This window comes from Osmerus mordax, chromosome 10 (genome assembly GCF_038355195.1).
Source record: "Osmerus mordax isolate fOsmMor3 chromosome 10, fOsmMor3.pri, whole genome shotgun sequence".
Taxonomy (NCBI): Eukaryota; Metazoa; Chordata; class Actinopteri; order Osmeriformes; family Osmeridae; genus Osmerus; species Osmerus mordax.
The window spans coordinates 9,783,876-9,796,860 of NC_090059.1; the positions used below are offsets into that span (position 1 = coordinate 9,783,876).

The window sequence follows — 12,985 nt, forward strand, 5'->3', positions numbered from 1 at the left end:
GCAATTTCTGAATGTAAATGTTGCTTAATCTGATAGATCAACTTTAAAGTGTATGTTACTGGCTTCCATAAAGCTAAACTAAACTAAAACAGTAGCTCACATCCGCAGGTTAAATTGATACATCACATTTCGCAACATCACAACTCCAGCGTTAGCAACGGTGGACCATAAGACCCAATGAACTTTAATCCTAGAAAAAACATTACACAAACATTGTACTGCACACTTTGTACCAAATAGCCTAATTAGTTGTTTTCAAAGTATTGAAAATTATGAAAAATAAAAAAATACAATGCAACGTATAAATTCGGCACAAATTAGATTCAATGTGGCCCTCTAGTGTCCTCATCTAGTGATTTCTGACATCTGGTTATGCCGATACAAATATTGAATCATTAGAATAAAAAAATTGCACGACTGAACCAACAAATGCTTATTTTAAATTTATTTCAATACATAAATAAATATATACTACAGCAGCGTGCAATCTCAACCCAGACTAAACACCTTCATCGTTTAAGTGTAAATCATAATAACTGATTTGAAGTCAGTTTTGGAAATAGTAGCTACAAAAGTCGAGACGTGTTTTTGATTGTTTCAAACTGACCTGGGAACGGGGTCTGAGAGGGACTCGTGTCCGTCTTACTACGGAAGCCCGGGTGGAAAGCGGGGAAGAATAGCGAAGATGGCGGCGGTTTCAGGGGTATCTCTGCAGGGCAGTAGTCCAGCAAGAGAACTTTCTCACTCGGTTCAGTCTGCAGGGGCCCCGCTGCTTGGAGATCGGGGAAAGTGTGAAGAAGGAACAGGTTAGTCTATCATTTGTGCAAGTAGAGCTTCGTTGGTCAAACTCTGCGTTCAAGTATCGTGGTGATAGCCAGGCCAGTCACTCACAACAGCAGCGTAAGCTAGTTTGCTAATCTAATGTATTAGCACTGTAGACACAACACTTTCAGTTTGAGATCTGGGATGCTCGTCAAAGTCAGGCTATCTTTCTATTTATCTTTTATTATAATGGTACAGCAGCTATCTAAGTTTGTTACTAGCAATTCATATATATATATAACTAGTTAACGTCAGCTGACTAGCTTGTTTCGAGCAACGAACTAAAGCTATACTAGCGAAGCTAAGCTACAAAGTTGGAATTTGAAGCAACCATCCTTTATACAATTCCAGTCGGACTGTAGAACTTTTAAACGTGTTTCTAGCCACTTGTTTAGATGGTGTATAGCCTTTCTAATGACATGTCGACATTCTGAAGAAACGGAGACCAGTAACAGGCAATATGGGCTAGTGCACGGTCGTATAGCTCAGTGGTTTTCAACCCTGAGTTCCTCAGGGTCCACTGTCCTGCATGTTTGAGATCATGTTTCCCTGCTCCAACACTCCTGATTTCAAATGAATTGGTCTCTATCGAGCTCTGCAGAAGCTTGATAGCGAACATTGATTTGAATCAGGTGTGTTTGAAGAGGGAAACATCTCAAACATGCAGGACAGTGGACCCCGAGGACCAGGGTTAAAGACACCGGTATAGCTGATATTCCTAAAGCTGTAAGTAGCTAGATGTTGAGTTTGTTGTGGGCTGGTACTTTCAGAAGCAGAGAAGCAGGGTCGTGTGAATGGGCTCCTGGAGAGGCTCCATGCCAAGCATAACGCTTCACGAACATGGCAGGAGACCAGCAAGGTTGTGCGCCAGGCAATGGTAAGACTGAGAGCCCAGATATCGTGTTGAGTGGAAAAGACTGACAATGACCCACTTTTATAATTTCCTTGTCCCCCTCTTTACCCCCCCCCCCCCCCCTTCTCTCTCTCTCATTCTTTTTTTCTGTTGCAGGAGAAACGTGGTGTGATGAATGCTGCAGGACACCAGCTCCTTCTTACCTGCCTGGAGACACTGCAGAAAGCACTGAAAGGTGAGACAATCAGATGTGAGGTATAGGAGATGGTAGTCTCCTTTTGAAACAGCAGGGGAAAATAAACAAAACGTAAAATACAGAAATGTGTTGATAGTTCCAATTGAGCTTGTGGTCATGAAGCTCAAAAGGTTGGTTTATTTAACGTTGCGGCTCTTTGACATGCTTGGTTATTTGATGCCTCCTTCCCTGTGCTAGTGTCCTCTCTGCCCTCTATGACCGATCGCCTGGAGTCCATCGCCCGGCAAAACCTGTAAGTTCTCTCTCTTTCTAGCTCTCTCTCTTTCTCCCCCCCCCCCCCCCATCCCTCCCTCTGTCTTTCCTTCTCCAGTGGAGACTTCGCTAAAGACTTGACCTAACGGCCCTCCCCTCCCCAGGCTGGGCTCCCACCTCAGTCCCTCAGGGACCGAGTGTTACATCACCTCAGACATGTTCTATGTGGAGGTGCAGCTGGACACGGCTGGTCAGCTGGTGGACGTCAAGGTGGCCCATCATGGGGAGAACCCAGCGGTCAGTACAACAGAGAGAGATGAGGTCAATGTGGTAGTTAGGATGTTTGAAATTTGTGTATTAGATGTGTCCTTAGTCCATTTCCCGCATAAGGTCTGCCAGACGAGGCTTTCTTTTGGTTTGGTTTGGTTTGGTTGCGTTGTTGGTCAGTGTGCTCTACAGTTTTTTGATATAAACGTCGCTGTTTCTGTTTTGTTCTACTTTGCACAGTCATTTCGCATTTTATCCGAATGACATGTTACATTTACATTTACATTTAGTCATTTAGCAGACGCTCTTATCCAGAGCGACTTACAGTAAGTACAGGGACATTCCCCTGAGGCAAGTAGGGTGAAGTGCCTTGCCCAAGGACACAACGTCAGTTGGCAAGACCGGGAATCGAACTGGCAACCTTCGGATTACTAGCCCGACTCCCTCACCGCTCAGCCAACTGACTCCCCACATGTAAAGAAGGTGCTGATTACTGATTCCATTTGATATTTTTCTGTTATTTTAGAGCTGTCCAGAGCTGATTCAGCACCTCAGGTGAGAGAACATAATGAATCATCATGTGTTCATACAGTACATGCACGTTTCACTTGCTTACGTCATTGATTATTACCAATGATACATGTAGCTATCCAAAAATAGTACAATGCAGAGAGATGTAAACACATCAGATGGGGGAGTTTACCTTTGCAAAGCTGCTTATGCCATGGCTACTTAATTAACATCACCCTGACTTTCTGCCAACCACTCTCACATGCCTCATACAGGGAAAAGAACTTTGAAGAATTTTCTAAACACCTCAAAGGTCTGGTCAACCTGTACAAGCTTCCAGGAGATAAGTAAGTTCCTGATGTCATTAAATCCCTTTTCGGTTTGTCAGATGTTTATCTTTGAGGTGTTTGATCCAGCAGATAGAGGTGCAACGTCTTGATAATAATGTAAACCTCAAACGAGTGTGAAAGCAAATTCCACTGTTAAATAAATACGTTTTTAGTTTAGTATTGTATGTTTATTAATGTAAACGATGAGTAATCACCTTAAATCATCATAATCACAGTAGCAGCACTGTCTTAGCTTTTCTTAATTATGTGTTATATACATTTGGAAGTGTACTGTGCATTACTTTGTTAAAAAAAACAATTATTCTGTTCCTGTCTAGTAAACTGAAAACCAAAATGTACCTGGCCCTGCAATCTCTGGAACTGGATCTGACCAAGATGATGCACATGTTCAGGTAAGGTCCCGACCCAACGGCAAGTTCTAGAGGCAATTTCAGTGTTTTTTCCCAAAACCTAGTTTTGTTGTTGACCACAGTAACAACAATAGTTGTACGTGTTGCAGGTTAGCCACAAACGCAAACACGGTGGAGACCATCATCCATGGCAGCGTGGGCCTGCTGACGGCCAGGAGCGGCGGCCATCTTGTTTCTCTGCAGTGCTACGTGTCTCCCTATGACGTGTTCGAGGAAGGAACCGGAACACAGCTCAACTTCACAGATACAAACGGTGAGAGGACCGACGGTGAATCACACCCGCTGTCTCCGATTATGATCGGAGTTGAATTGACTGAAGGAAACAGGCTCGCTGGGTTTGATAAGAACGAATCAAGCAAACAAATTCAGAATTCTTCCGTTTGAAAGAACGCATCATCCCCATCAGAGCGCTCACAGATCATGCTTCATGCCCCTGCTCTGCACAGTGCCTCGTTCTCTGGGCGTCAGTGTCTCCGTAACAGTAGAAGGAACTTCCTCTGTCTACAAGCTCCCCATCGCCCCCCTCATCACTGGATCCCACCCAGTAGACAACAAGGGGTGAGTACCACTCGACAGACCCACCTGACTGAGCTGCTTCTCCACTGCCTCTGTGTTGTGGATACAGATGGTACCTCTGGTATAAAGGGAGTACTTGTCTAAGTGTTCTATTTATCAAATATACAGAGTGTTTACGTCATCTTGACAATGAAACGCATAGGATGAGGTTTAAGTCAACAATGTACTGTAGCAGCAATTAAATAAATAAGCGAATCAGATGCATAAAGAATATAAAGTATGAAAAGTAACTAAGTCAGGGGAAATTATTTATGCATTACATGTGGCGGGACAGTATTCCCAAGCACATGAAAAATTATTCACAGATATAGGTAATTACCCTTTTATTTTGCTAAATCGTTGTTATAAACTCTCTGGGGGCTAATTCAGTACCAAACTAGAAACTGGAGCACTCACACACACACACACACACGCACACAACAGGGTCTGAAACGTCTTTCATCAATGTGTAACAACAACAACGAATGTTTTAACCTCTATAATGTGTGTGTGTGTGTGTGTGTGTGTGTGTGTGTGTGTGTGTGCTTTAGAACCCCATCTTTCTCCTCAGTCACCAACTCCAACTGTGTGGACCTGCCTGCCTGCTTCTTCCTGAAGATGAACCAGCCGATGCCCTTCTCCCTGTCCTTTATCCAGAGAATGGGCAATGCTACAGGTGAGATGTAAAGCGTGGTGTGTGTGTGTGTAGATTTGCGTGTGTTACTGCTTGTACACCAGTGTGTTTGTCTGCCCCCAATTGTGTGTCACCAGTGCACACCAGTGTGTGTGAGATGTGACCTGCTAACTCAGCCTTTCTCAATCCCGGTCCTCAAGACCCCCTATCCTGCATGTTATAGATAGATATAACATCTGAACCATGCGGGGCAGGGGGTCCCGAGGACCAGAACAGAGAAAGGGCCAGGCTGTTCTAACTCCCCTCTCCCCTCTCCAGGGATCCCTGTGTTTGAGGCTCCCCCCACGCTGGCCAACCTCTACGAACTCATCATCCAGAGCCACCTGCAGGAGGAGGGAAGCCCTCCACCCACGCACCACATGCGCTTCTATGCCGTGAGTAACTCCTCACTCCAGGCCAGCGTTAGACAGGAACAGGAGCCAGGTCCAGGAATCACGAGTAGGGCCGAGGGAACCACTTCCTGATAGGATAACCAGTGTTACATACACCTGTTCTCCATCCCACCTCTACCTCCCCTCTGATTCTGACCGTTGAGGCCGGCTCTCTCATGTAAAAGCTGTTCGATCGGTGTGATTGGTCCGTCGCAGTGGAGAAAAGGAACCCAAAAGGAATACAGACAACAGACAGCACTGACGGATAGTCAGACATGTTTATTAGATCCAAAGACGGTTAGCTATATCCTCCGAACGTGTTCTCTCTCGCCGCAGTCGCTACCTGACCAGCAGCACTGCTACTTCCTGAACGGCGACGCCCCGGTGCAGGATGGGCGCTCCCTGCAGGGGGCGCTGGTCTCCAAGATCCCCTTCCGCCACCCGGCCCAGGTGCCGGCCCTGCTGGACGTCATTCGACACCAGGCGGCCTACAACACGCTGATCGGCAGTTGCGTCAAACGCACCTTCATCAAGGAGGGTGAGTGGGGCTGGCTGCGATGGCGAGAAACGAGTCCGGGAGCAAGAGCAGCAAGAGCATTTTACTGATGTGATTGGTTACGGAGACGTTTTCACCTGTCCTGATTGGATCACCCTCACTTTATTCGTTCGATCTCTCGACTTAAATAAGTGTCAAACGATGAAAGTTTTTGCTCATCTGTGCTTGTTTCAGAAACCCCGGGTATACTCCAGTTTGAGGTGTGTCCCCTGACAGACTCCAGCTTCAGCGTGTCCTTCCAGCACCCTGTCAACGAGTCTCTCGTCTGTGGTGAGCATCCTGCCCGGCACTCACGCCAACCCACATACGTGCCTTTTCACTTGTTTGTTCTCAGCTAACCTACTCTGGAATGTCTTCCTCCCTCTCCCTCGTTGCTGCAGTGGTGATGGAGGTGATAGACTCCAGGCAGGTGTCCTGCAAGCTCTACAAGGGCCTATCAGACGCCTTGATCTGCACCGACGATTTTATCACTAAAGTGGTTCAGAGGTGGGTGTCGACTTTTCCCCTCAGTAGGCTCCTCTTGATGCTATGATGTAGCAGATGATCGTCTCAAATAAGCAAGGGTGGTACAAAGTACTGCATGTTTAGGAAGACACCAGGTCCCTATAGGTTCCAGCATTTAAAAAAAAATTCTACTTAATATTAAAACTTTTTTAGTTGAAGCTGGGAGACGTGTTTAACTGGACACAGAGCCACTAAGTGATTTGTGGCACTATTAGAAATAAACAGCTTAAACTGTAATCAGCTCAAGACCTCTTTAATTTAATCAGCCGTAATCTTCGATTTTTCCTTCATCTGACACCATCCTGCCTTTCCTCTGCCCTCCCCAGGTGCATGTCCATCCCAGTGACCATGCGGGCCATCCGGAGGAAGGCCGAGACCATCCAGGCGGACACGCCAGCCCTCTCGCTCATAGCCGAGACGGTGGAGATCATGGTGAAGAAGAACCTGCCCCCTGCTGGCAGCCCCAGCTACAGCATGGCCACAGGCGCAGATGGAAGCAATCCCATGGGGCTCCCTGGGATGAGCGGAGGCAACACGCCAACCGGCGGCACCAGTGGCGGCCCTGGTGGCGCCTTCCCTGGGCCAATCAGTTCGCTGTATGGGATGGGTCGCAGTCAAGGGCAAGGCGGAGAGTGCATGCCTCAGGGTGGGGCAGCCAATCAGCAACAGCTTCAACAGCAACAGCAGCAGCAACAACAACAACAGCAACAACAGCAACAACAACAACAGCAGCAAGGTCACTCAGACGATTTCAGCAAAGTGACCCAGAATCCCATACTGACAAGCTTGTTGCAGATCACAGGCAGCGTGGGTTCAAGTCCCGGCCCTCAGAATGCCTCGTCCGGCTCCCAGCTTCCCCAAACTCCGCCCCCGACATCATCACCGGCCAGCAACACCAAGAACCATCCCATGTTGATGAACCTGCTGAAAGATAACCCCGCCCAAGACTTCGCAGTACTGTACGGGTCCAGCCCCCTGGAGAGGCAGAATTCGTCGTCGGGTTCGCCTCGCACGGACGGCATGGGGGGGGGCACCTGCCCTGGGGGCGGCACCAAGGGAAAGAAGAAGCGCCCGCGGGGGACGGAGAAGGGTGGGGTCATGTCTGGGGGCGGCGGCGGAGGTGGTGGTGGTGGTGGTATGGGTGGGAAGCAGCAGCAGTCGTCCATGCAGCACCATCACCAGCACCCGTCCAGCCACGAGGACGACTTCCACCGCGAGCTCTTCTCCATGGATGTGGACACCTCCCAGAACCCCATCTTTGACGTCAACCTGCCGGGCGACGGCCTGGACACGCCCCACAACATCACCCCGGCGCCCAGCCAGTGCGGGACGCCGCCCTCCGGGCCCGGGGTGTCCTATCACGCGCAGTCGCACGTCCAGTCCCAGCAGCAGGCGCCGCAACCTCCTCGCATGCGGGACGTCCGCCTGTCCAGCTCGGACAGCATCGGGGCCGACATCACGGAGATCCTGTCGGATCTGCCTGAGCAGACGGGCAAGGGCGGCGGCGGGAGCGGAGGGCACGGGCAGCACCACATGGGCAGCGGGGGCGACGAAGGGGGCGCCCTGGGCACGCCCATCCGCGACTCGTCCAGCTCGGGCCAGGGCAGCGCCGTGTTCGAGGCGGACATCTTCAACGCCAACAGCAACGAGAACCCCTTCACGGACGCCGCCGACCTCATCGCCGAGGCGGCGGCCACGGCCGCCACGCCCAACAGCGACACGTCGTCCACCAACTTCTTCCCCGACGCGGTGGACTTCAACCCCGAGCTGCTGGCGTCCAGCCACGGCTTCCCGCAGGCCTACTTCGAGGACAGCTCCCCGAGCGCCGACGGAGACATGGACCTTGTCAAAGGCTTCGGGGGGAGCAGCCAGCAGAACACGCCCTCGGGCACCCCCCAGAACCCCACCCCCCACGGCCAGAGCACCCCCGACCCGTCGCTCAAAGACCCTTTCGACATGGTGTTCGGCGGGAGCGGCGGAGGGGGCAAGCCTCTGCTGGGTCAGGCCCCGGATCTGGGGGATGCCCACTCCTCCCTGGCGGGGGACGGGCAGAGCCCCCTCATGATGGGCATGGGGGGGGCTGGAAGTGACTTCAAGAGCGGCGAGACGAAAGCCAAGCAGCAGCAGCAGCAGCAGGGGATGATGAGGGCTAAGGACGACATCGGTATCGGCAGCGGGAGCAGCGCGGGGCTGGGGATGATGGGCGGAGGACTGTCCTCTGAGGGGAAGCAGGTCAAGCGAAGCCGCACCCCCTCCAGCGAGGGCAAGTCCAAAGAGGGGAAGCCCCCCAAACGCAAGAAGCTCGACCCGGACGGGAAGTCCCCTTCTCACAGCTCAGGGGGGCGGCCTTACACCCCGCCCAGCGTGGGCTCGGGGTCCGGGGGCAGCATGGGCGGAGGGGGGTCCAAGTCCCCCGGTAGCTCGGGGCGCTCCCAGACCCCACCTGGAGGCGCCACGCCACCCATCCCCAAAATTACCATCCAGATCCCCAAAGGGACCATAACCGGGGGGAAGACGTTGTCCCACGGGGGATACACCTCCAGCAGCTCTGCAGGGAGCGGAGCCGGAGGCGCGGGAGGCATGGGCGGCAGCAAGAGCCACCACTCCCACTCCTCCTCTTCCTCTGGGAAGATGAAGAGCAAGGAGGGCTCCATGGGCCACAGTGGCAGCTCCAAGCCTGGGAGTGTGGGGGGCGGTGGAGGGGTTGGAGGTGGACTCTCGCAGTCCAAAAGCTCATCTCAGGGAATGGGTGTCGGCAAGCCGGGCTCCTCCCCCATCACCAAACATGGCCTCTCTGGGTCCGGAAGCAGTGGAGGTGGCGTGGGAAGCGGGAACAAGATCAAGCCCCAGGGGGGGAAGCCCCCCGGGTCCCTCATGAATCCCAGCATCAAGCCCAACATCTCGCCCTCGCATTCTCGCTCCGGGGGCTCCGACAAGCTGTCGTCCCCCATGAAGATGCAGCAGTCGCAGGTTCCAGGGACGCCGCCCTCTTCCAAGGCCAAATCCCCAATGGGCTCCGGGGGCGGCGGATCAGGGGGGTCCAAGTCCTCCTCCGGAGGAGGGGGTGGAATGGGCTCCCAGAAACCCATGGGGGGCGGCTCCTCCTCTGGCTCCTCCTCTTCCACGTCCTCGTCAAGCTCGTCCTCTGGCAACATGGCCTTTTCAGGAGGCTCCCAGTCTCAGTATGGTGGTGGTGGTGGTGGAGGAGGAGGGGGTGGGGGGGGAGGTGGAGGTAGTGGGGGTGGAGGGGGAGGAGGAGGAGGAGGGAGTGGCGGAGGTGGAGGAGGAGGGAGTGGAGGGGGAGGAGGAGGGGGTGGTGGTGGAGGAGGTGGTGGACAAAACAATGCAAACAACCCCAATGCCAAGGGCAAGTCTCCCAGTCGCAACAAGAAACCCTCCCTGATCGCCGTCATAGACAAGCTCAAGAGTGTGGGCAGCGGCACCGGGGGCTCAGAGGAGGGTTGCGAAGGCGGCCCCCCTGTCAGCGGGGGGGGCGGCGGGGGTGGCGCTCCGCCCCCGGGCGGGGCGGGGGGCGGGCCTCCAAACCTCGGCCCCTCCTCGAAGCATGTCATGTCGTCGCAAAGCGGGGAGTACCTCAGCAAACGGGACAAGATGGACAAAGAGGGCAAGGCCAAAGTGTCCGTTTCGGGGGGCAACAGCGGGGAGAAGAAGATGATCGACCCCAAGACGGGCGCGGTGTGCAGCACGGGCGTGGCAAAGATCATCATCAGCAAACCGGACAGCGCCTCCCCGAGCATCAAGGCCAAGGTGACGCTCCAGAAACCCGGGGAAGGTTCCGGCGGCGAGTCGACGCGCCCCCAGCACTCGGGCCTCAAAGCGTCGCCGCTGTTCAGCGGCTCCACCCCCAAGCACGACCGCTCGTCTCCCAGCCACAGCCGCTCCCCGGGGTACGTGCCGCTCAACCACGACAGCGAGAGCGAGTCGGGGAGCAGCTCGGTGGCGGAGAAGTCCCACCAGAACAGTCCGAGCTCGGACGACGACCAGAGCATGCGGCCCCTCCCGCCGCAGGACTACATGAGCTCCGTGCCCCTCAGCTCCGGGGAGAGACACAAGAAGCATAAGAAGGAGAAGAAGAAACAGAAGGAAAGGGAACGAGAGAGAGACAGAGAGAGGGAGCGAGAGAGGGAGAAGGAGAAGAAGAAATCCTCCATGTCCATGGGCCCGACGTCGCATCCGATGAAAGCCGACAGTTGGTCGAGGTCTCCCATCTCGGCTTCTGATTCGTCGATGTCCATGATGGGGTCGGACCGCCCCTTGAGACCCAGTCCTGTCTACATGCGAAATGAAGACGACGACCTCATGGACTCTGCCCTCACGGGCAACCTTTAACCCTCAAAGTAGACATGTTTCTCACCAACAAAGAATCTCTCGTTATGCATGCGATATCTGCCCCGGCTAAGACTTTGAAGTTGCCTGAAGTTAAAAGGATGGAGGATGCAAGTACCAAATGACTTTACTGTGTTCAAAATTCAAACATTGGTCGATTTCTTTTAAGCAGAATATGTGTTTTTGTTAGTTTGCGTGCATTACTGATACACAAGTTGGTCGTACACTGTGGGTGCTCTAGCACATGATCTGAATCCAATTTGTTCACCCTTTGACATCAAATTTTGCCTACAAATGTTTCAATAACATCATCAACATGTGGCATTTTATTTCATCTGCTGTGTGATACCAGACTTTTTTCCCCCTCTCTTTCTCTTATGGTCTTAATGATATTGTAAGTCAGCGTTTAAGTTTTAAGGTAAAGATGATCAGGCATACTTTAATTGGAGTTTGCAAATGACTAAATGTAAATCATTTCTCCTGGGTGGGTGGGGTATTTTCCAGTGGTTTTATAAAGAACTATGACATTTGTTTTATGAAGTATTATCAAAAGGTTTCTAACATCTTATTGTACAGTAAAATGCCTTGATTTTGTGCCATGTGATGGGGGATCATAGGTTTTGATACCACTTAACATGTTTACGGGGCAGGTTTGTGTAGATATCAGTGATTTTATGCTATATAAGTACATAAACCCCTGTGCTTATTTTTAGCATAGAGATGTATGAATATAAAATATTTCCATGCCAAGTATTTGTTGTGATCATTTATTTTATTTAACTCGTGTTGGCTTGTGTGCTAATGATATTTAAAGCAGGGTCAATTTCTGATTGCTTACAATAACTAAATTCAGAATTGGTTCATCAGCAACTGGCCAGAGTGGAACATTGAAGGCCAAAAATCTGCAGTTCTAACAAAAAGAAACATCTCTTAATACGGTGTTTAAGATCTAATCAGACCGTTGGCCTGCCATCTCTCCATAGATCAGGGCCAATTCAAGAGACATGTTGTTACATAAACTGCACAGTAGATGTCAGCAATGAGCTACACTGTAGTCCTCATTAGTGGAGGAAACAAATGTTTGTCCCTCCAGGATGGAATCCCTGTGGTGATGATTAGGGGTTAAAAGATTGTTCATGCCTGTACACAAAACAGAGAGAAGAGGGGACAAGGCAATTAAAATGTAAACAAAGAAAGATCTAAGGAGACTGTAAAACACCATTTCTTTTATTCGGGACATAGAATGGGTTGGTTACAGTTAGTTGACTTCTTATTTATTAAATGCAAAGTTATTATTATGCAATTATACATTTAAAAAGTAGGGCTTATCAGCATGTGTGTGAACACCCTTATTAAGAAGCCAGAAGTAAATGTTAGTATGTCAACCTGAAGGAATGTGGAAAGATTAAGTACCCATCGTGTCACTTTTGTACATTGACGTATAACGCAGGGTAAAAAAAACGCCCCTCTTTTTACGTCAACCTTGATTTATGTTTGCGTACAGAAATCTCCCCACCCCGAAGTTGACTTTCACAATGCCATCAGACGGCAATACATGGTGTGGAGCGATCAAATCCTCTGAGCGGAGAGATGCTGTGCGTGGAGCTGACATGGTCGGCCATGGTTCTCTCGTGCACATGACGACGCCGTATACGGAACCTGGTCGTTCTTGTTCCTCGCAGGACTGGGGAGAAGGAGGTGGATGGGGTGGGAGCACAGCGCCCCCTCCTGTGGGGCTTGGTAGTACGTACGCCACCTCCTGCAATGTTGCAGCACGCCCTTTTGACTGGCCTCTACCCACTCACTGCTCATTTAGCTGTGACATTGACTAGCGCTCAATCAAAGTCTATTGTGTTTTCGTTTCAAATCCATTCCACACATGTACTCTTACTAACACTTTCGGAAAGGGACAGAGCTGGGGATTAATGTGTATAGGGTCACGTGCGTTCATAATGGCGGTCTTGGACAGAAGCCTGCATGTTAAAGATATGGATTGTATCTTCTGAGTGGCGGTTCGGCCATTTTAATTGGATTCCTCTACTCAGGTTCTCTCCTTCATTTGTGCTGATCTGAAAACAGGGAGGGATGGTGAGAGGATATGAGATGATGCCACTAAGACATATAGCTCAAATGAGAGTGATGGCGTCCGGCACTATCTCCTGGCTACCTCCCAGCGTCTTAATAGACACCTGGCTCGGAGACTCTCTTCACCTGTGACCTGTAGCCAGAGCCTTTACTCTGCCTTGATGACTTGCTGGTACCTCTGATGAGCTACTTGGCCGGTGTCGGTTTCTGCTG

At 51.1% G+C, this 12,985-nt stretch overlaps 1 protein-coding gene across 1 annotated transcript; it reads left to right on the top strand.

Annotated features, from left to right (window-relative positions):
* Window positions 1–685: 685 nt before the first annotated feature.
* On the top strand, window positions 686–11,427 carry med1 (mediator complex subunit 1). The gene is made up of 17 exons (XM_067245490.1): window positions 686–806; window positions 1,593–1,699; window positions 1,832–1,910; window positions 2,109–2,163; window positions 2,288–2,420; window positions 2,917–2,945; window positions 3,176–3,247; window positions 3,568–3,642; window positions 3,750–3,913; window positions 4,107–4,218; window positions 4,767–4,891; window positions 5,168–5,283; window positions 5,617–5,818; window positions 6,011–6,106; window positions 6,217–6,322; window positions 6,667–9,617; window positions 9,669–11,427. Exons 1-17 carry the CDS (start codon window positions 686–688, stop codon window positions 10,688–10,690), a joined length of 5,565 nt encoding a protein of 1,854 aa, XP_067101591.1. The 3' UTR covers window positions 10,691–11,427.
* Window positions 11,428–12,985: the final 1,558 nt, after the last annotated feature.

Bases quoted from the DNA above. Each gene is read 5' to 3' on its own strand.
- med1 (XM_067245490.1), top strand. From the start codon at position 686: ATGGCGGCGGTTTCAGGGGTATCTCTGCAGGGCAGTAGTCCAGCAAGA. The intron at 2,946-3,175 runs GTGAGAGAACAT...TGCCTCATACAG, and splicing joins GAGCTGATTCAGCACCTCAG to GGAAAAGAACTTTGAAGAAT. The intron at 4,892-5,167 runs GTGAGATGTAAA...TCCCCTCTCCAG, and splicing joins GAGAATGGGCAATGCTACAG to GGATCCCTGTGTTTGAGGCT.